The 24295-nt window shown below is 38.2% G+C and overlaps 1 protein-coding gene across 1 annotated transcript; it reads left to right on the forward strand.

The window, feature by feature from the left end:
* Positions 1-9384: 9384 nt before the first annotated feature.
* SDHAF3 (succinate dehydrogenase complex assembly factor 3) lies at positions 9385-11777 on the forward strand. The gene is made up of 2 exons (XM_085310572.1): positions 9385-9417; positions 10991-11777. The coding sequence occupies exons 1-2, from the start codon at positions 9385-9387 to the stop codon at positions 11192-11194; spliced, it is 237 nt and encodes a 78-aa protein (XP_085166698.1). The 3' UTR covers positions 11195-11777.
* Positions 11778-24295: the final 12518 nt, after the last annotated feature.

Raw genomic sequence — 24295 nt, forward strand, 5'->3', positions numbered from 1 at the left:
GAATTTGTAGGCAATTAAGAGGTTTTTGTTTCTTTTTTTGATGTTTTGACATTAACGATACATTTGTTTTCTTCAGTTATCTTCTGCGGATATTCCTGAAGTAGTTCAGAGATTACATTGAAATCTACAGACTGCAAGTTACAAAAATCACTGGCTTGATACACAGTGCAGATTTAATTTTTTCTAGCAACTTCTTGAAATCAAAAAATGTAGAATTGTGTTGGAATTATATTTAGAATAGTAATTTGTCACTCACAGTAGGTGTATTACTAGAGGGACCAAGATGAGACTGGTCAGGCTTTGGGATGGATGTTGACCCAATATTTTCTGTTGCCAAATTTACTTTCCTAAATTACTACAGGATGAATGCAGACTCCCAAGTCCCCACATCANAAAAAAAAAAAAAAAAAAAAAAAAAAAAAAAAAAAAAAAAAAAAAAAAAAAAAAAAAAACCCCAAAACCTACAGGAATGAATTCCATTTACTGTATTGGAACAGAGATCCTAGAATATGTTTGGTTGAAACTGAGGAAGTTTCTTTCTGTCATGACGAATAGGTCTGACTTCTAGACTAATGACTTTCTGATTTGTTTATTAAATATCACCTATGATTTTTACCTAATTAATTCAAAAACATTTATTCTACAGATCCAGTAAAGTCAAAAACCCAAAGAACGCTCAGTAGAAAGAACTGTTACTTGTGAAGTCAGTGAAATCAATGCAAGATGCCTATTTGCAGGTTAAATTTTTGTTTAGACTTAAGATTTTCTACTTTATTGTATTAAAGCTTTTGGCTCTAATAAGTGGATAGGAATATGAGCAGCGGAAAAATAATACAGAGTAGTCTCTTTTTGGATATGTGTATGTTTGAGGAGCTTCATTGGATAGAATTGATACATATGGATACATACACATATGGAAGATCTTTAAAGATCTTTAAAGATCTTTAAAGTGTCATCATCTGGAATAAGTTACCTTTTGCATGTTCTTGGTTATTATGTAGTAGTCTGGAAATGAATGTGGTTGTTCTGGAAACAGGTTTTAATTTCTTTCAGCAAATATCTAGATGTAAAATTGTTGTCTTCCTTGAAAATCTAGAAGCAATACTTCATGAAAGAAAAAAACATTAAATTTAAGAAGTTTTTCCTGTATTTAAAGAACAGATACAGAAGACTGTAAATGATGTTTGCATTGTGTGCTTTAATTATAGTTGTGTGATTATGTTGATAAAACATTTTTTGTTTAACATGAAATGTCTGTAATTATTGCTTGTATTTGTCTAGGAATTTTCTGCAGTAAAGCACTTCACCAAGATTTTCTGGTTTACTGTTTAAATAGAAAATATTATAATATAACTATATTGAACAAGTATGAATTCATTTTTAGGAAAGAAACTATCCCTTCAGGTCTTTTCCCTTGCCCTGTTTTAAATTAACAGCAGGTGATAGAACCTTGTATTTTGCGTGAAATGATAGCATCGTATTTGCCAGACACAACATCAGGAGTAGATGAAAGTGTACCGGAGAGGTTTTTCTATTAGCCAAAGAGCTGTCATACACAGCACAGAATGTCAAAGCAAGTTGGAAACTGAATCAAGAAACAATCATCTATCTTTATTAGGATTTGTATAAAGGTATGAAACAACGTTCCTGTAAGAAGTTAAATAACTTTTCTGATCTATTGCATGTTTGTTTACTCACAGAAGTTTTAGTATTTGTTRTTAGCGACAGTGTAATTTCATTATCATTTTTACAGACAGAAAATTATTCAGCCTAGAGCTTTGTTTTGTTTGTAACTGTATTAACTTCAATGGGTTTTTAATGTGTTTCCTTTAAGTATTTTTGTCTCCAGTACCAATTCAAAAGCCTCTCAAACACACTAATACCCACTTTGGAGAAGGACTGTCTTTCGTGAAGTAGCCTTTTTAGGAGGAGTTCACAATTTGAATTATATATTGAATTGAACTATATATGTGTTATATAATGTGTCCAAGGATAGAGGACCATCAAGTGATTTGCTGAAGCCATTGGAAGCCATTTGTGTGATCATCTCTTTCATCCTTCCTCCCATCTGTTAATCTATCCCGTTTCTGATACTGTGTCTACATTTCAGATTCAGCTGTCTTTTCAGGGCTTGATCATTTTCTTTTTTTCCTAAATGTTATTTTTTCCTGCAAATATTTTCCCATTTTTCTTTTTTCTTTCACTAAAGCTGAAGCTCAAGCTTTCTGTTTAAGGCCTGATGTGATGCTTATTAACATAAGTGGAAAGGATCTTAAAAACTATGGCTGTTATCAGACGAAGTAAAAAGCTTTTAGTGACCTAGATTTTGGCCCTGATGTACAATATTGACGTAAGTATTGTGCATCCAGAAATAAATGATTAATCACAGCTTGTTTTTCCACAAATGACAGGAAAGTCGCTCTGATATATTGTAATGCTGTTGTGCTCCATTCTTTACTTAGTAGAATTGATATATGTTTACTTTGATGGTCAGGCCACAGACTTTCCAACTTTACCTCAAATTATGATCTCATAAGTCTTGCATGGAAAAAGGACATTAAAATAACATATTATTTAAGCTATAAACAAAACTGAGTTGATCCTTGAGCTTTTTCACATTCCTCTAAATAAATGTCATTCCTTCCAGTTTAACAATATTAGTAAACTGTGTTTAAAAAAAGTAGTCCATTTATACCTTCCTGATCAAATAATAATTCTCTATGCTGATTACTAAGCATTACATAATTATATTCTGTGGCTCCATTTTAGCTAAACAATTTCTCTTTCTCCCCTCCCAAACTACAAACAAGCAAACAACCAAAAATAAATCCTTATATGGTAAGAGTTATACACATACTGTAACTATACATCATTATGTTACTATGTATCACTACCCTAAAGTTTTRGTTGGTATCACATATTACAGTATCCTGTCTGAATCACTTGGAAAAACATGATATTATTACAGTTCTGATACCTTTTACTTTCAGATCAACTTTTAGGAAACTGAAATTTTCTGGTTATTCCTGTTCTTTACAATCCAGTAACTTTGTCGTGTTTTACCCTTTTGTATTTTAATTAGAAATGATGACATGATCTTTGATCCTCAGAAATTAAAACTCTATGAAATTCAAAGTATTCTAAGGATAAAAAGGGAACTGGAACTTTTTTCTTCTTTTTTTCCATCTTGTGCTTCGGCATGCTGCCAAGTCTGACTTCAGCAGAGTTACCCAAAATGATACGAATGCTGGGGACAGAGATTACAGATTCATTCATGGAGTAATGGTATTTTGTTGCTGCTTTAACTAAGGATGAGTTTCACTTTACCATCTAAAAGTGTGAAAGTTGCTTGAAGCCAGTACTCTGTAGCCAGTGAGAGATTTAGATGCTTTCACAATGATGAGACTCACCAGAGGATGGTTTTATCCCCATCATCACATCATGCTAAGGTAGATAGAAGTTTCTGTCACTCAGCATAAAGACAACTTAGGTCTCTACCTTCAATTTGACAAGTATCTTTTAGATTTAGACAATCACATTCTAAATACTACAATATCCCCTTGGCTTAAAACAGTCTCTACAAATCCCTTCTTCTGAAAATTAACTAAAATACAACAGAGATCATCCAGGTTACTTTTCACACAACTTGTTGTAGAGCTTCTCATTAATTCCCRTGTGTTATGTTAGAATAGGTAGGATTTTATTTAACATGTTATTTTTTTGGGGGGGATAAGAGATGTAACCCATAATGAGATGGATTCTGCGGTGTGATACACCCCCAGTCCACACTTGTGGCCTTGAAGGAGGCATGAAGAACTACTTTGGCCTCTGGAAAATCATGTAATTTTTATACYTTTTGTGTTTTCCATTTATGCCTGAAAGAATTCCTTTGTGTGCTGCTYTGCTTTGCCCGTTTTTCCATTCCTTTCTGGAGTGCCATCATACAGGCTATCTCAGCAGAAGAGCAAGGATGGCAGCAGYGGGTTAACTACTCTGCTTTATCCCCAGGCTGTGCTTTATCCCTGTGGGGATTCCCTCTATCTGATTGCAGGTCTTATTCTCACTTTATGTGCTCAAACTTGCAGTTTAACATTCTTACAACTGATCATATAATCTACTCAGTCCCTTCTCCCTCTCCCTCTTTTTTTAAAGTGTTCATGTTTTTATGTATAGCAAACCTCTGAATGAAACTTAACTATTTAATATGTTAATCTCTGAGTTTTGTTTATCTGAACYCTTATCAAGATAGCAAATATCAAGATTGCTGAAACTTGAATGTAAAGAAACAGCAGATTTTTTAGCATGTTTGGAGAGAGTGCATCTTATTCTTTATGTCTAAGGTGACAAATAGATTTCAGAACAGCAGCATTTATTGCTTTCCATGGAATGTAAATAAGTCATAAACCAAAACAACAATCAACTATACAAAGTTTTGGGTTTTTTTTAGTGTAGGCAGAAATTTTGTCCCCAAAACAGAAATGAACATCCGTACACTTCATGCTCTTGTATTTTAATGGTTGTTTAGGAGATGCCTGTGAGAGTTAGTCTGGCTGAAAAGCTGCAGCTAACGTGATTGTCATTGTTATGCAGTCGAGCTGGCCACAATCTGGTGAGACTTTTGCTATATGATGACAGAGTTTGCAGCTGCAAGTGAACAGTTAATTGAGTTTGTAGCCTGTAGCATAGTCGCTGATATCCTGTGCTTCAGCAGCAGTTGTGCTTTGCTCTCTGCCCTTAGCCAAAAAGCTTGAGTTGGCACTTAATCTGAGCTACAGAGGTTTATGTGATTGCAGGGAGGATTAGAATATTAAGTGACGGCTAAAGATGAGTTGTGGTGAACACAGGTTAGAAAATCTGTTGCTTATATTAGTTGTTGCTGCCTTTGTGGGCTGCAGTACTGCCTCAAATCTCTTACTTTTCAACTATGGCTRCTTTAGCCCAAACCACACTCTTGAAGGGCCATGTTATGGCTTTCTTTGATGCCTACATGCTGGAAAATCTTTATTTTTTGAAACTAGAAAGCTTGGTGTTACTGTGCATAGTTCTGCCTCTTTCAGTAAGTATCAAGTATTTTGTTGATGCTGAACACACAGAAATCCATACTGCAGCATTGATACTAAAGAGTTAATAAAGGATAGTAAAAGAGATASAAGAATAAGAAAAATTAAGGAAAACTGTTGGTTTCTATCATAGATAAACTTGTCACTACTGTTTCTTCTTGTGTATGTACTTGTTAGATTTATAGCTCAACCATATTTTTATGAAGATTGGCATGTTCCTAATGCTTTATTATTAATGGAGCAAGACCCATTTTTAAGGCATTATTTTTGACTTTGAATGCAAGTGTTCTTTATTATATTAGAACTGGAACACTGGACAAAATATTTGGTCTCATACCAAATGGATGTTGGTGTTCAGATCAGTGTAAAATCCTGTAAACATTTCTCTGAAAGATTAGAGCGTAATCTTTGTGAGATTTCCCTCTTTTGCTCTCTCTGGAGTCAATAAWTTTTTTCTGAAAGCGTTCAGCATTAACCACTCTACTCCCAAGTTTTTCCGTGGTTGGATGTGCATTGGATGCCTCAGAATGAGATTCATATCTTCATGTTTTTTCACAGCAAATACTATTTTATGTTTCCGTATACAAAACCCTAGTAATGCAAACCATATGTCATTATCTGGTATCATTCAAATAAGATTCGCTGAGTATTTTTAAAAAGCAGAAGGAAGACTTACTCACCACTTTTTATATTATTAATTGTTATTAAATGATCTTGGTGTGTTCTTTATACAAACAAAGATGTCTTGAAATTTGCTAATAACTTATTGTTCATGCTAGACAATGCGTGACTTCAGATAGCTGTTTGTTCACATTAGGTGACTAATTTGACCGAGTAATTGTATTTTATACATTTCTTTTATTAAATTGTTTTAATTTTTTAAGGATGGTATGTAAATTGTTATGGTTTAATATGTATGTGAGTATATGAAAATGTACTCTGAAATAGTATATTAAATTGAGCTACAGTGGTGTTAGAATATTCCTGGGTGCTATTACTTTTCTGGATACACACAGAGCTTCAGGTGAACTATGTGAAGATGCTTTAGTATTTCATGAGGTCTGTTTCCCACTTAATGACTTCTATAAAGATTTCATTTTTTTATTGATGCTTAAGTAATTTAATGAACAAAATAATTTTGCAGTAAAAAGTACAGTAAATCAGTTTCAGAATTCTGGTTGAATATACATATAATAAAAATACTTCTAACCTATCTCTATAAAATAATAAGATTAGGTAGTTTACTGCTAGGCTGTTTGTTTGATGTCATTGCTTCTTCGTGCTGCAGTCCTAGCTGCGTGTGTTTGATTTTGCTGCTTGTTACAGAACAAGATTTTGAAATGCTGCAATCTTAAGTTACCTTCCAGTGACCAGTGAGGGTGGCCTGCTGAGCCATGCAAGTTTTTTGATATCACCCTCAGAAAATCAGTTTAAAATAATTCTCCTTTTGMTAACACTTTTCAGGGCCTGACTGTGCCCTGTTTATTTGATGTCTTAGAACAGCCGCTCCTAATCTGGCCCCAACARTGTTGTTGTTTGATCAATGTTATTGTTAATTGACTTCAAGTGAATATGATCTTTTGGAATAGGTGAATATACTGGTTTTATACTTTAACTGCTTGCAACTTAGGAAATGATAACTTTTAGACTTTTCTTAAAAAATCTGGCAGCAAAGTAGATCATACAGTTAGTCATTGTGAGTAGATAAAATCATTTTGACTTTTTTACCTAAATKAATCATTCCTTTAGAAAATTTTGTTTTGAGTAAATGAAATGTAATATTCTGCATGTTAAACCTTCCTTTGAAGAGGATCCCCCAAAAAATAGAGATGATTACCGTTCTTCCCAATGCCAGTGGGCTCTTGAGTTTCCCATAGAATTTATTTCCAAGATTAGTAAAGCAGACATCTATCAGCATTTACTGGACAGCAGTCTGTACAGCTGGCAATTAGAGAATGGCAGTTTTGTGTGTGCGTTTTCTCATTTGTTCTTCATCTATTCTAAACTTTGAAAACAACAAGGCTGGCTCTCTTTCTGTTATACCTGCTATTATAAAACCTCAAATGTCACCCATGCCTGTACTCTTYTGATAAATTCATGCATTCTGCAAATGATTGTGAACTGGAGAGCAGAAAAAACAGTGCACTTAATTCAATTCATTTATTTTATATAACAGTATGAATTTCTCAAAGAACAACAATTTATTAAATACATTAATAGCCCAGATTTTGTTAGTTCTTGAATTGGCTTCTTCAGCAAAGAAAATGAGATATGCTRCTTATTTTTTTTTCTCCAGTATTCTTGTAAGTGCTGAAATACATTTTTGTTAGTGTGTCACTTCTTTCTGGTAAAATGAGATGAGAATTTTTCATTTTCTGCTAGGAACCAACCAAAAAATGGAGAAAATGAGATTATAGTCCATTTCTTTGTGTCTGGATGCAGGAGTTGGTTAGAGAAGCCTTTGCTGAGATAGGACGTATCTGCTTTAGTGACCACCACTTCTGAAATCTATGTTCCTTAACATTAATGCTTTGTGAAATGTGATTGTTTTGGTGTTAAGTTAAAAAAATAAATATTGTGGATTCATTGCCAGTAATTCACTTGATATTTTGGGAGTAGATGATCTTATATCCAACTAAAGGTTTGTAAAATTATAGCCTGTCTTTAAAGGGGCTTCATATTCTAGTTATTTCTAAGTACAATAGCCCATGCCTGCAGCAGTAGCCATGGGCTAGTTCCCAGGCTGGTTATCCTTAACTGGGGGGAGAACATTTCTCCTACTGTAGAATATGAGCTGCTTGGACTTTGGATAGAGTGTTTTTCAGGTTCTCCCTGGACCAGGTGTTACCCGCTTGGTTGATTCCCTGAATAAGTTGGGAGTTTCACGTTGCTGGCTTTTGGTGTTGTTACTGAATTGAATGCTGCAGTTGTTGCTGTTTGGTATAATGAAGGGTTTTTGTTTTGTTTGTGTTTTGTTTTGGTTTGTTTTTTTTTTGAAGTTCACAGCTTAAAAATCAATACTGGTTGGATTGTTCTGTGTAGAAATAGCAGATAAAGTGACACGGAAGAGTTTGTGTGTAACATGTCAGTGTATTACTTGTCTGCTGAAGTCTTCAGAAATCACATTTGTCTCACTTCAGAAGAAATTCTGTAAATTGCAAAGTTGAAGACTCTTTGAATCTGTTATTTTATTTTATTTTTTTCCCTTGTTACTGTTTGGTCTTTCAGTCATCAGGAAAATGCTATTCTCAGTTCATCCTGAGCCTTGGACCTACTCTACCATGGGGTAATACCATTGAGGCCCTAGAATATACTCTAGGGATTGACTGTAGTGTCATTCTTCCGGAATACATATTTAATGTGAAAAAGGGACTGGTGRTATGGGAAAGAATCACAGCATTAGGAAATGCTTTTTACTATATTATTAAGTAGCTTTAATCTAAAGTTCAAGTGCTATAGATATTTTTAATGGAAATGGGGACTCAGTTTGGTTCAGCTGGTATTAATAAATATTTAATTGTGTTTTCCTCCTTCAGCTTTATCTATTTTCTAAAAAAAAAAAACAAACATATATTAAGCTTCACAGTAGGATTGCTAAGATCTTCCTGACTTCAGCAAAGATTGATGTGGCATGTAAACAGTATAGTGTACTTAGGTTATGTTTGTGATGAAATTTATCACCTGCTCATGAATAATATAGACTCTATTGGACATACAACTGAATTACTGGCTTTGGTAACTGGCTTAACATAGTTGGCTTCATTCAGCTGAAAATCTGAAATGGAAATGATACTCATATCTCATTGCTAAAATCTTATGCTTTTTCAATCTTCCCTGTATTTATCTTTTATTTTTTTTWAAAAAGTATTACCGTGTAACACAGTTATTCAGCACCTTTTTATATAGAATACAGGGTTTTTTATTTTTGATTCAATTTTTTCTGTTGTATTCAGAATTACATTTGAAACTCTAAAGTTGCCTTTAAAGGATACCTTGCCAAATAGGAGTGAAGCCTATATTTGTTCAATAAAAATGCAGTTTTGGAATTAATTTGTTAATTGTGGAGTTGTTTTTTTAGGTTTCGCTTAAGGGAAGATAAACTTTTAGGCTCCCTTCTGGCCTGCTGTTTAAGTGTATGCTCAACTTCTAGACAACTGAGTAGGTTCACAGAYTTGAGAGAGTAAACATACTATATGACTTTTGACAAATTCACTCATTATATCACTTTTTTAAGCAAACCTGAGAGCAATATGTTGTGAGAGATGAGGCTGCTGCAGCAGGAGGTTGTTGAGCAGAGGAACCAGTGAGTGCATAGAACGAAGTCATGTTGATGCGCATTGAACACAGAAGTGTCAGCGTTGGTGCTGTTAGCTGAATTAAGTTTCCAGAACCGCTGTCCTTGCAAAACCTTGAGTGTTGCAATTTAGACAAGTCATAATTGTCAAAGATTGCTCCAAAGTGGTGAGAGAGCAATTTTCAAACGGTGCCCACATTCCTGGTATGACCTGTTAGCCATTTCTGTTTCTGGCTTTAAGAAACTTCTTCTTTTATAGTGGCACTCAGTCTGMTGTGGATTTAGTACATATTGACTATTTTGTCTATCCATTGATCTGAATGCTGTTATTTAAATAAACATGATACGAGTCCTTCTTGTTTTAATGAGATTAAAAAGAAGTCTGTAAAAACTTACTCTGTGTAAACACATGTTTATAACTATACAGAATTTTCCCCTTTGGGAAATGAGGCTTGTAGTCTGAAGGCACCTGTCTTTGAAGCTCCCTCTTATTCTCCTCTAATTTTTAAGTCTGGTGACCAATTTCTTCCAAAGCTGGCAGAGTGACAGAAGTCTCACAGTTACTGAACTCCTACAGTCTTTGGAAAAAATCAGTGGCTAGCTGCAGAAGATCGTATGAGTTCCCAGAGAACGAGCGAGTGGTTGGGGAGAAAGGCTTTAGGCCATAAAGAGGATAGATAAAGATATTACACTAAGATTCCTAGAAAATCAGRGCTAGGATGATGTAAGGATTTTGGGAGCATCTGGGATTACTGTGAAGGACATTAGTAAGRATTCATTCGCGTATGGGGTAACATCTGGAGATGGCTTGTGTATATCCCTTTGAGCTCTACAAAGGTATGTCTTAAAAGATCAAAGCAGAGCTACCCGAGTAATTTATCCTGTCCAAAGTGAAGTCAGGAAAGTTATACTCAGAAAAGCAGCTAATCTGTGTGTTTTAAATGAATATTTGCGATTATTGAAGTCAGCARGAATGAAGCATACGTTTAACAACTTTCCTAATCAGAGTTAGAGAGTAAGAGCTTATCAAATCGCRTGATTTAGAGTTTAGTTTTATTTATAAAAAACATATTTGCACCAGAAGGCATTCAAGTGATCTGTAGTGAGTGCAGTTTGCTGGACACAGTGTATTGTCAGTATTCAACCTGTTAAACAACCAGACTGCAGTGCTAAGTACTGTGTTGTAATTTTCTGGTATTTTTAGTATAGTTCATTTAGATTCCTTTTTCTAATACTGCTTTTCCAATTTTCTTGGGTTACAAAGTGAATTCTGCTGATATTTTACTAGATAGAAGCTGAAATATTTTACTAGCTGTATCTACATAAATACRTTTGATCTAGAACTAAGTTTTGTTTTTCTGTAGTGGTACAAATATGACAAAATTTGCAAGTAAATCTTTACATATGTAATGTATGTTTTAAATTAGCTACTTAATTTTAACAAGAGATATTGGAGGTGTCTTTCTGGATAGCTTTTCTGCTAACTTTCCTTTTTACAGAAGGTGTATATTTTGTCATTTTGTACTGATTGATAAACTATGATAGAAAGCTTTGAAAGAGTTGGAATAGTATTACAAAAGTTGACCTAAATCTTGCTTTTGTCATTTTTGTGACCTTTATTTTCCTTCCTCATTAGAACTATGCAGCACTGATATGGCAACAAATTAATGAAGACAGACAAAACTCAACAGAAAAGACTGTGTTTGGAATCCAGCTCACGGAAGAGAAACTTAATGACTTCCGTGATGAACAAATTGGACAGCTGAAGGAACTGATGGATGAGGCTACTAAACCTAATAAGCAGTTCACCATTTCTGAGGACTCAGAACACAAGAACTAAAAGGTTTTAAAATTTGCTTTAATACATGCAGAAGTATTTTGAAACTTCCTTTTTCAGTTGGACTAGAATGTGTTTTCTGAGAAGTAATGGGAGATGCTGATGCCATAACTTTTTGTCTGAAACTGTCTAGATACCTGATTTTTTCTGCAAGAATAAATGTTAAAATGTAATAATCATAACAATTTTATGTTAATTGCAACATATTTCCTCCTAATGGGAGGTGGAGACTTGAAGAATTTGGTAAAAATAAATTGATGTTTTAAAAATAGAAAGTTTTATTTTTAATCTTAGCACCTGTGAGTGGTTACCTGTGTATCATTATCTTAATGGAAAAGATGCACCTAATATTTGTTTTCTGATGTGGATTCAGTAGACAGAGAATAGAAGTATAATACTAAGTGAGTTCATTTTGGTGGAAAGAAACAAGCAATATTAGAAGACTCTGCTATTGTTGAAATTGAAAGCTGTTTTTCTTCGTGAGTTTTATTGTGAAGTGGGCTTGTAAAAGATATAGTTCATTATTAAATTCATTGTGAAGGAAACACTGGTTTATGAAGTAAACTCAGCATTTTTTTCAAAGTTAGACTCTGAAACTGATTTGTCCAAATCATGTCATTTTTGCAGATAATTCCTATCCATTTTTTTTAATCCATATATTGGCTTATTGTGTCATAGCATCCAAAGGATCTTTAAAACCTGCATATCACATATTATTCATTGTTTTATGCAGACTAGAATTTATAATCTCTTTAATCACAGAAATTACCCTGTTCATTATACTGTATAATAAATATCAGTAATTTATAGCTAATATGTTAGGTAAGCCTTCATCAGGACAATGTGTGCCTATTGTAATACTCAGATTGTCATGTCTAAAAAAGTCCTACTTTTTATCTGCTAAGAAAAAAACACCCCCCTTTCTGTTTAAAAGACAGCTTTCATTTCATATTTTATGTCTAGTTTTATATTATTAGTTTTGTTCTATTTCTGGACCTCTCACTGTCTGTTACCTATAGAGTGTTCAAGAYAACATAATTTTGTTCCTCTTTGGGGATAACAGCTTTGACAAGTAAGTACATTTCCATGTGTCTCGGCTTGTAACAACATGCTGTTTGCCAAAGCTACATTTTTGGATCCTAATTGAGGGCAATTTAGGGAGCAGCCTGCTTCTCTCTCCCTTTCCTTGCCTCCCCAGTTCTGAAGCCTTTCTTAGGATTTTAGGTTGCAGGTTGCTAATTTCTATGAAAAGTTGACTTGACAGTCTCCTGTATGAGGAATGCTTAAGATTGCTCTGCTGCACCTTTCTCCAGCAGCAGCTGCCTCTGCTGTTCACAGTGTAGTAACACTCTCTAGCCTCAAAGAAGAGTTGCAGAGTGCCTAACCCAGGTAAGTATAGAAGAGCAGAGATTGCGTCTGCACTGCAGGGCTGGTGTTCACAAGTCCTGGTGCCCAGTGCTTCAAGGACGTGGTTGGAGAGAACTTCAGCTCCTTCTGGCCTGCTATAAGGCTGGATATACCCCTAGCATCAAGATGAGAAGCAAAGGGGATGTATGAGCAGGAACCTTAAAAAGTGTCTCTGRTACTGCCATTCATATATAACTAGAGATTTGCTTTTTATAATTCAAAGACCGTAAAAATCTAATCAAGTTTCACTTCAAAGTTTAGGGCATAATAATCTATTCTATTGCACTTCTGTGAGCTTTAGARGAACCAGTAATTTTCCTCACTAGGTCTACTCACAGTTTTAATATGAAAAAACAATGTTAGGGTGTTTGACAAMTTGTTTCCATTGCTTGATTGCAAATACATATGTGTCTACTTTCAAGTCAAAGTTCAACTGTTTTCAAATTTCTTTCAAATAGTAGAATATAAAGGGCAGTTACTTTTATTGAAACATTTAATGAAACTAGTTAGAGTACTTTTTTGTATCTGTCTACTCACATACTTTCTTACTAGGATATTGGTCCAATCCATTCAGCAGAGAATGCATGCAGCCCTCTGCTGCTTCTCTTTTTCTCCAACCTAGGAAAACAGGTAGTGGATCACATATTCTCAGAGTCAGTGGAAATCTGAAACTTTGAGGATAAAAGCTACTTTGCTAAATTTCTGTGAATTGTGGTAGGAGTTAAGCAGTGGCATGAATTTCAAGGTAAGTGGTTTCATTTTTGCCCAGCTGTTTTTCTTAGTTATTCCTATCAGAGTGACGGTTTTGTTTTAGTTTTGATTTTTTTTTGTTTCATTCTGCATTGCTGACATCTGTACTGTTCTCTAGGAATTCTAGATAATCAGTTTTCCTGTTCTTCAAACTTCATCCTGCTTTGTTCAGCTCTTTATTACTATAAGAACCACTTGATTATTTTAAAAAGTTGCTGTTTCTTTTTCAAGTCGGGAATACTCCTTTTTTTAAAAAAAGGCACGGATTCTTGAGACAGCTTTAAGAAGTTCCTATGTGTAACTAGGCTGTTAGAAATCTGAAAATGCCTAGACTATACTCAAAAAAAAAAAAAAAAAAAAAACGTTATTACTCATGGATGTAACCCATGGAACAACATATACATGGACATGTCACATGAACACACATGATCTATAATCACTCTTTGGTCTAATCATTACTGCATTATCCCTTCTATTAAAACAAACTGATCACTGTGTAATTAGTTACAGTGTAGTCATTTATAAGAACAAATCTTAGTTTCCTGCCTGAAGGGAACTGGAACAGCCATAAACATGAAATATCAGGGCTACCTGTGGGATTCAGTTGCTCTTTTGTGATAGCTGTTACGATCAGCAGCACGCTATGCAGCATTTTTCTGTAGCATGAATGTTTTGAGAACGCAAGGCATGGTGCTTAGCAGTGATTTAAAGCTAAGCCGCTCTCTCTGGCTTTCACTTGGCTGTGTCTGCCTCCTCTCTCAAGCAGATTTCATTCAGTCGTTGCATTTCCGCAGCACCCGCCGCGGCACACAGCCCTCAGGAGAGCTGCCCACCAGGGCCACCTTGCACGGCTGCAGCTCCTGGGCACTTCTGCAGGCAGCACCACTGGTGCTGGGGTGGCCATGCTTGTCCTCCGCATTGCTGGAGGTCATTTTTGCCACGACGCTGAAAGCCTTCGAAGGAAATCCTATCTGTGGGTACAAGGCAGAGCCCTGCAGCGTTCGAGTGGCTTGGCCTATGCCCTGGTGTGCTGAGGTTCAGATGGTGAAGGATCCGACTCTCCTTTGGGCCACACTTCATTGGCATGTCTCCTGGGTGTGGATTGTGCTGTTGTGCCCGAGAGGCTAGAGTCACTCAGGCCTCACGTTTCTCTCGGGGGCAGGGGGGAGAACTAGAAGAAAACTGAATCCAGTTCCAACATCTTTTGTTCGGATTATGTTTTTCTCTGTCCCAAGGTATCATTTCATTACCAGAATTATTTGCTTTTCAGCTGAAAAAGACTGGAAAAAAAGACAGTCTTTAACTCTCACTTTTCTGGTTTGCTTATCTACTGCAGGAAGATGAGAGGACTGCTGGCATGGAGGGAAAGCAGCAGGCAGCTCATCTTCAGCGGGAAGGTCATTCCCTATGCTGTGATCCCTTAGGAAGACTGAAGGATGGTAAAACAAAACCTGAGAAGAGGGAGGAGAGGGTTTCTTATTCTTTTCCCCCCCTCATTGGAGTGTTCTTGTTTCATTCCATTTGTGTGTTGAAAGTCTGTCGGAGAGCCTTTCCCTGGAATAGCTACAGTAGTTCTTGTCTTGGGCTGGCAGATGACAGGAGCAACTTATTMTGTGGTCTCTATATTCAGTGCACTTGGAGCCACTTTGTGCCTCTGATCTTTCCCAAATGTAGGGCGCTGGAGTTAGGTAGCTTTGTGGGCTGCAATAGTTAATGTTCTGCTTTCTATTGACGTGTTTACTGACATCATATTCATGTTTCCTTGCTAATCACTTGCGCAAGTGGGAAAGCTAAAAACAAGCTGCGTGTGGGAATTTTTTCATATGTATACATTTTCATTTAATTGTGTCTCATAATGAAGAACAAGTCTATAAATTTTATGACACCTCTAAATGCCAATGGTGACAAGGGAACAGATAATGGTCATAACATCTCCTTTCATCTTTATTGTTGAAGGAAAAGAATGCAGTTTTTTCCCTATTCTAACTTAGTATCTTCAAAAAGTTTTCAAAAATAAGTGAAGTTGAACATGTTGATATGGTCAAATCTGGTGCAATAGAAGAACAGTCACACAGACTGGAAGGGGCCTTGGGAGGTCTCTAGTCTGACTGGCTGCTCAGAACAGGGTCAGCACTGAACATATTTTATTGAGTTGAGCCTTGAAAACCTCTACAGATCCCACAGCCTCTCTGGGCAACCTGCTGCAGTGCTTGGCCATCCACATAATGAACATTTTTTTCCTTATGCTGGGTTGCAACCTCTTTGTTTAAATTTCTGTCTATTGTTTCATGCCCTCCCACTATGCACCACTGCAAAGAGCCTGCAAACCTTCTGGTCTGCCACAGTGGTACCAAGCACTACGCAGTCCTCTTCAAAGTAAGTGGGCAAGGGCTGATCCTATTTTCCTTTCCCATGTAGTGAGGGCTGAACATAGTTGTTTAAATTATTAACATTTATGCAGTTTTACTAGAGGGTCTGAAGCTTCAGCCAACTGAAAGGGCCACCTCTGTCCCAACAAGCAGGAGTCTCTGACATGTCACTGTTCCCTTATGAGCCTTGAGGAAACCCTCTGAGGGACCTTGGTGGCTTTCTTGACTTATTTTTAAGATTCTGCAGAAGAAACTGGAAAGAAGACTGTGTCCCACCTCTCTGTCCTGGATTGCAAGTGAGCTTTCTTTTGGAAATTACCACCATTAACACCACCATCAGTGTGGAAATTATGCTCAGATTTTAATTAGCTGTTGATGGTTCTTCCACTTTGCTACCATAGCACAGGACACAATATATTATTGTGCCTCTCTTCAGGCGTTTACAAATCAGAGATCAAAACATTTCCAGCTTGTTTTTTCCAGTTTCAGGACACTGCGTAAGGCCTGAAATACCAACTTTTTCAAGAAAACAGTTTGAAAATGCTACATCTTTAAATCAAAAATGAACTTTTTTAAATGTTTGCAATAATCCCCAAAACATGCTGGTTACTTTGTTTTTTTAGAGAGAGTTCTCACTCAGTGGGTGGAAAGATCTGTTACCTATCTCAGAGCATGTACCAGTGTCTGCCTTATAAAAACCACATCTGTTCAGCAGARTTAGAGTGAACAAACACAGACAAAACACAAAAGCCAGAGATTGCCCTGGGAGAGCGTGATGAGAGGGTGGGAATAAGTAGATGTAAGGGGATGCTGAGGGCACTGAGACGTAATATGGCAAAACAGGAGGGATCTGCAGTGGAGAAGGAGAAGAGGCTGGTTAGTGATGCTGCCTCTCTTCCTCCCGCCTTGGGACACCCCGGGCACTACCAGGTGAGCTCCAGGGCCATCCTGGACTGTTGCAGGCCAGTGGGCTCATGACTGCTCATCATGCTTGTTACTGCTCAGTGCTGCTCTTTTGGGGTCCTCCAGGACACCGCTTCCTGCAACTGAGCCCAGCAGAGCTGCTGGGACCTTGCCAACGAGAAAAAAAGACAGCCCAGATACCACATCTGCAATTGTGATTGTATTTGAGATTAAAGGTGTCTGTTTACACTTTTAAAGCTGTAACTACCTAGAGAGAGCTGAAGTGGTTCCTCCAGGGAAAAAAAAAATCTTTTCTATGTAAAGAATATAGTTAATAACACACTGAATTTAAATGAAAGGCTTGCAGTCAGACTGCAGGACCTGACTGTGSTATGTGAATACCCTAGACCCACATTTAAAGTACAGCCTGACAGGCAGAGAAGTCCACAGGACTCATCAGCCTCCTTTAAAGAGCATGAAGCAATAGGATTCCTGGGCAGGAACTCTTCCCTGGAGGGGTTGTCTCCACTGTAAATACGAGGGCTTTTTCTAGTGTCTCAGTGGTGCAGGTTGCATGTCACAAAACTTCAGAGCTGTCGCAGAGCTTTGGGGTGGAGTTCTGGTGAATGGCTTATTCAAGCAAAGTTTTAATTGTGTTTTCTGCTGTTTGCCAACAGACGGGACAGATAACTCCTTTTAAGCTTCAGACCATAGATCTTACAGTATGTTTTTGGTGTGTAACGCGCTTCGGAAGAGTTCAGGTATGTCTGTATAAAACAATTTCTAGTGCTTGACGTCTTTCTATGACACGTTTATAGAGGTACTGTATTGCAGTGCGTTATATTGCTGGCTCATGTGAGTCAGGTGATAGAAATGTCCTTTGTAATCTACAGGAAAGGAACTCCTCTAACGCCATAGAAATAAAATCTGCAACTGGCATCGTCATTGCCTATCTGGGATCCAGGAAATGGGAAAGCACCTTTCCTCCACTCAGTCACACACACAGTGAAGAAGACRGTAGGATTCACCTGTGTGCCCGGAGCCAGGCTCTTACCGCTTGTGCCAGCGAGACCGAGCACTAACAGAAATGGGTCGGTGCCTCATCCTGGGAACCAACCTGAAATTTCAAAGGCACTATAGATCACAACTGACTGTTGACACTATGATACTAAGTAGCAGCATTACTCACCTGGACGAGGTTTTTGTACAAAAAAACAAAAGCCACAAACAAATTAATTCACAATCTTAGCCTCATCTGCTGGAAGATAGCAATTGTAAGAATTTGTAATATCTGCCTAGCGGCAGGTACGATGTTTCATTTGGTTAAAGGAAAAATTCCAAGTCCCTAGGCACATAGATTAATGTTTGATGCAGAAAAATAAAGAATGAGTTTTCATCAAAAGCAGGAGTGAGCTAAGAAATTTTGTGTGTAATATAGTGGTGATTTTCTCTTTTGGCTGTGAGATAGGACTCCAAGGGATGCAAGACAGACAGTCTTAAAATGAAAGTCTTCTTTTTCCGTGGAGATTTTATTTTTCTTCTTACTTTCAAGGAAGGAAGATGACTTTCAGAGAAAGTCTGAAGTCAAGAGAAGGCACAACCTGTACGCTCCCCCTTTGCTCCAACCAGGGTGGGTATCTGACACTACTGCAGACAGCCCCTTTTGAGCAAGAAAGCCCGAAGGTGCCAGGTGGGAGTGCCCCACGCACTGCCCAATCTGGACCTGCTCTGTGGCCACTTGGTATTGCCTTCTGCCAGGCAACCCCTCTGAGATGGAGTGAGCTGCCTCCTTTTCTAATAGAAATCCCAGTGCACTTTGCAGGAATCCTGCAGCTGGTAAAATTCAGGTCAAAACCACCCCCTGAGCCAAGATACTTGTGCTCCTCAGCCTGTTGCAAACCCTCATAGGCCAGGTGAAGCCAACCCAAGCTCTTTCCATTGGTGGATTTGAAGGTAACAGAGATTTGGAGATTTTTCTAAACATTTTTATTTGACCTGAAAATAAACCAGACAGACACTTGAAAATAATTTCTGATAGCCAAGTTTATCCTGTTGATGCAATCCTTTGGGTTAGAAACAGACCCTCACCAGGAGGGGATGGGTGAGCCTGTCCCTGTCTGTCACTCTCCGTGGGGATTTTAGAGGAGGTGAGGCTGAGCTTTGGGAGTGTGGCAGGAAGTTCTGCATGCTGGTAATGCACTGCACGGTGCTGGACAAAGCCGGGTGGACATGGTCATCCACCTGCTGCATTGATGGGGCTGTTGTGTGGTTGTAAGCTCCTGGGTGACCTGCTGGTGACACTGAAGTGGCTACAGCTCTGGGGTCCCCTTGAGAACCCTGCGCCCACATGGACCATGGCTTTGGCATCCAGAGGGCCCCTGCCAGATGTGGACACAGCAGCTGCAGCCAGAGCAGGCTAGGGGGCCTGGTTCTGTCCCATCACACCATGCACTGAATTTAACATAGCAGCTCACACTTCTATGAGCAGGGCCTGCATGCTTGAGCAAACACATTAGAGGAACCAAATGAACGCTTCCATGGACCAGAAATCATGAGTCTCCTGAACAGTTTCCAATGTATTATTAATTTACRGTGCACTGAGTGTACATGACATTGAATGGCTTAGCATTAATACTAGCTCTTGCTTCCCACTGGACCTTCACTAGCCAAATCATTTTCTGAACCGATTTGGCATTTATGAAGCAGCAATTGTCATAGTAATTAGTCGAAAATTAACAGTGTTTATAATCTTACACATTTAGAGTGATGAATGACCCCCTGGAGGAAAGCACCAATGGCTGAGTAAAGGATTTGGAGCACCTCCAGCCCAATTACAGGGAAAGGGAAAGGGATGGTGGCTCACCATGAGACAGAAGCATCTTCCCTTTGAGCAGACGCTGTTACGTGTCAGAAATATCCATCTGCCACTCAGCTCAGAGAGTCTCCCCTGAGACCTTACAACCCCTCGTCTACTTTGTTTTCTCTCCTTGGTTTCAGCAGACGTGTCTTTTTCCTCTCTTTTCCTCTGAAACCTGGCGTTAGTAGTTTAATTGCACTCATCTGTGAGTGACCCTGAGGTGGCCGCCGAACAAGGCTGCCTGTGCTGTCCTACGCTGTCCGGCCACCCTCGCTCCTGAGCCGTCTTTCCATCAGGTGCTGCTTCAGGCACAGTCCACCTCGCCCCATTAACCCAGCATGCCAGCATGCCGTCTCTCTCTCTCTCTCTCTCCTTTTTTTTCTTTTTTTTTTCTTTTTTTTTTTTTTTTTGTGGAAACAGGTATTCCTAGCTCTGGGGAAAAAACAAACCCAACCTGCCTCTATGCCCTCTTTGCTGTGCCTTAACATGCCTTAAATGAGTATGCAGAAAGGAGTAGGAGGAAGGCAGCCTGGCTGCAAGAGGACAAGTGGTTGTTTCTTTTTATTTTTATACTTTCTGCTCTTTTTCAGAGTTTTTTTTGTACAGGGCAGAAGTAGGGTAAGGGATTAGAGGAGGAGGAGCTGAATGAAGTGATTTTGGACCAGCAGAATTAATTAAAAAAAAAAGGCAGGAGAAATGAGGAGCTAGCTGATGAGGAGGAAGGAGTGATGAAGAGGTCCTAGAAAAAAATAGGTGAGAGAATGTAAAAGGTAGAAGATACTTGAGGCAAACAGTGAGTTAGGTAGGAAAAACCTGAATAATAGATGTCAGTAATGCTTGCATACCAAAGTACAGAGAAGGGACACAAAAGGTACACATATCCCCAGCTGGGTTTGCTTCGTGCCAGTATCCCTCTYGGGGAGCCCCATCTCCCTCCTGCAGCTCTGCAGTGGCCCAGRCAGGGGTCATGGCTGGGTTGGGACTCTCCACCACCTATTGCTCTCAGTGCTGACCTTGGAAAACACAAGCCACCAGAGACACCTGGGTTTGTCTTCGGACTAGTATCTGTTAATAATACAGGCTGATATATCCCTGCATGGTGACGGACAGTTGGCTCTGAGACTTGGAGCTGCTCAAGGGTCCACAGCTGCATCACCAATTTGTTCATCTCTAAGCAACATGTATGCAGAAAACACTTGCTGTTTTAGAAAAATGTTGCCATTTTTCTATTGTTTAGAAATGTCTCTTATTTTTATTTAAAAAAGTGAGTGCAAATGCTAAATACCTTGTGAGGTAAGCAGGCGACAAACTTGGAAAAAAAAAATACCCGTAACAAAGGAGCAGTCATTTACATAACTCTAGTAGAAAATGTGCCGAGTTCAACATCAGCTATAACGTCRCTCTCCTGGGATTCGTCTCGGCTAGTCTTAGCCATCGCCAGTTTTGCACTTTGCTAACACGCTGTCTAGGCTGCCTCTGCGGTGCACGAGGCAGTGAGGGTGATTCGTCACATTTCTMTCTTTCTACACCACGCACAGGAGTCTGGACAAGTAGTTTACACTAGACATCTGGTTTTGGACAGAGGAAATTGATTTTCTTCAGAAAGCTTCCCTCCCTTACACACATTGAGATCGAGCTGCCGTTGGATCCACCAGAGAGCACTGAAAAAGTGAACCCACTCAGTCCCCTGACAGGTCTTCTGCACCCTGAACTGCCCTGTTCTGCAGTATTGGAAAACTTCACTGTTTACTCCTCTGCGCAATCATTGCAGTTTTCTCAACTATCAACAGCATAAAATCATAAAGGATATTTCTGTAGGGTAGGGATAGGTTGAAAAAACAGCCTAAAAAGRCTGTTTATAAACAGATGTAGGATAATTTCAGGATCATCCTTACACATCCTGTAGTATAATCCTACCTGAATTTGTATGCAGATCCTTTGGACAATCAATTCCTCTTTAAATCTGGTATAAACAGCACATGGTGATTTGTCATTGAAATAATAATCACTATACTGGCTGCACAGAGTTTAATCGTTTAGCAAATAAAGAAATGATTGAAACTTGCTATTATCAAACCAGACCAAGTTTGTTCAGAAGAAAAATAATTCCCTGTTATTTTTGAATAAATTGGTATAATGAGCTGTCTCTGTGCTATTATCTCTGAGCATTAACTGGCTCTACTATGCAGGATAATACTCAGAATAATTATTACTTATTCACATGTACATACATTGAGTAATAAAATAATTAGACCTTTTAAAAAGAGGATAGAGAAGATTCCACTTACTGTAATTCTGAGCTGCTGATTATAAGGTTGGAATGAATAATATGCGATATTTTATCAGTGTGTCAAGCCAGTAAATGCTAGATTTAAAGATGACAATATAGACTGTGCATAACGTAAGTATTTTTTCACTCGGGTATTAAACTCTAAAATGAGCAGAGGTTTAAAAGAGTATATGAAGGAKCTGAGCTCTTAGAAGTCAGAGATGCATCAAAGCTGCTGAGAACAGCACACTCCTTCTAAGAACAGGAAACTCGTTCTACATACAAACTGTGTTGGTACAGCAAGTTGCAGTGCAGAGGTCCTTGACAGTCTGTGTGTACAGAAAACATGACTCATTTCTTCTCAGTTTGTCTGTTTGTCTGCACAAAAGCTCTTGCAGAGATTAAAGTCTTGTCTCTTCACTCCATATCAGTGGAGACCRTTGGGCAGTTTGCGGCTAGCTTAGTCCACTGCAGACTTCTTGTGCATGGTCAGCCAAGCCACTGCATCTCAGAAAAGCCACCTGGACACTTAGATGCTAGCTGACACCGCTTTTGCCTGAAACCATGCACTTTGGCAGAAGCTGGCTCTCTAGGGAGCCTCTGCCTGCTCCCTAGATAATGGGCCAGCTATAGTTTTCTACTTCACATGAGTGCTGTGAAGATAAAAGTATAACAGGATGCCTGGTCCTGGTTAAAAATGGTGATATAAATGACTGTGCAGTAATGTAAAGAAGTACTGCCGCTGAAGAGCTCCAGGCTCAGGATCCTGGCACATCSCTGTAGAGATGTGTGTCCCAGCTGTGCAAAGCCCTCCCTGTCCTCTGTGGGGGTGTGGGTCTGAGCAGAGGGACGGGGAGCCTGGGTGCCACCTGGGGTGTCTGGGGCAGGCTCATGTGTACGTCAAAGCTCTTCATGGCTGGGAAGCAAATCAGACACTGAGCATGGACGAGTTAGGATTTGTCTTTTAATGTTATTGCAAAAGCAGACAGACCATGAAGATCATCAGTGGCTCTTTATTATACTGATCTAAGAGAAGTGGAATTGACCAGAAATGGATACTACAGAGGAAAATATTAAACTATTATAATAGGAAGTTAAGTGGCAGTTACAGCTTCTTCTTTCTGGCTGTTGCTCATTATTTTCAAGAATCATGTTTCTAAATATCATACACTGAATCCTCTTTCCTTCACTCACACTTCTTCAGGAGCGAGCTGACCAGAGCCAGTTTGACCTCATATTTATTCTTGGCTTGTGACTGATTTTGCTTCGTTTGCAATCCCAAGAAAATGACCTTCCGACTTCCACATATGCTTTGCAGTGATCGCAAGGCATGGCAGTGGGTGTCATCCATTTCTCAATAGATAATTATTTTAAGCGGGTTTTGCTTGCTTGGTTGGTTTTTTTTAGGACACTTCAGGAATAACTGAACTATGCCAGATAATGAAGAGAAACCAATTCATCTCATCCTCTCTTGCAAATCCCAGACACTGGGTTAATCACACAAATAATGAGGAACTAGAGGCAGACTGGTGGAAGATTTTAATTCTGTTTGTTGAGAGCTGTAAACCTAATTGGTTTACATTTTTCTCCAATAAGTTAATTTGAGAGAGTGTTCCCATTGTGTATAATATCAGATTCAAGGCTACAAGGCTTACAAATCTCAATGACTCCGTTGGAGAAAATACAGATCACTCCTTACTGCAAAAGGATGAAAAGGGTAAAGACTAATGACTGGTAAATGTTAGCTTCCTGTAAATAGAAAATTATCAAATCTGACAAATGCTATATGTTAGTACTGTAACACAAGAAGCAACATGCTCCCTATTATCCCTGATAAGTTAATGGATCAGTGCTGGAATTCAAAATAATAATAATAACAATAAATCCTTTGGAAATGAAGTCTCCAAGTTGATTCAGAAGAGTTTTTGATTAAAACTCCCATTTCCTAGAAATATTGCAATTAACTGAATGTATCATGAATGAAATATTTTTCCATTGCCAAATATAGATTTACTGGTAGTTAATATCCATATAGAAGCACATTCTTGCTTAATAGGAACAATACAGTTTAAGTCCAGTTCTTGGTTATTATGTCCTCCTGTAAGTGTCAGCTTATAACACTGAAACTTGTTCTTACACTATGATCAAATGATTACATGTGCATACGATAGACAGCAAAGCTAAGAACAGATCCAGATTCATATTTGTGCTGATTCTGCACCTCTTCATCTTCAGTGATTTGTCTAAACTCTCTCCTCCATCTCTTTTTTTTCCTTCCTTATTTATTTATTTTTTTTTTTAGAAAAGATCTCTTTGTCATTTCTGCATGGAACAAGATCACATGTGATATCTGTTTGAAAGAGAATTCTTGTTTTCTGGCTAGCTGTGAGATCTCCTCTGAGAAGACAGGAGAAGACTCTGTGAAAGATTTTTTGCATATTATCATTACCTGCTGTTTGCATGGTAGAGTGAACCAATTCAGAGACTAGACAGGCTTAGAATTCAGTTTCACAAAAAATACTAAAAATTCCATAGCCAGCAAAAAAAAA

This window comes from Rhea americana, unplaced genomic scaffold, assembly GCF_003343005.1.
Source record: "Rhea americana isolate MKP2758 unplaced genomic scaffold, rheAme1 scaffold_32, whole genome shotgun sequence".
Taxonomy (NCBI): Eukaryota; Metazoa; Chordata; class Aves; order Rheiformes; family Rheidae; genus Rhea; species Rhea americana.

Coding starts and splice junctions, on each gene's coding strand:
- SDHAF3 (XM_085310572.1), top strand. CDS start 9,385: ATGTTGATGCGCATTGAACACAGAAGTGTCAGC. Junction 9,418..10,990: donor TTGAACACAGAAGTGTCAGC/GTTGGTGCTGTT, acceptor CTTCCTCATTAG/AACTATGCAGCACTGATATG.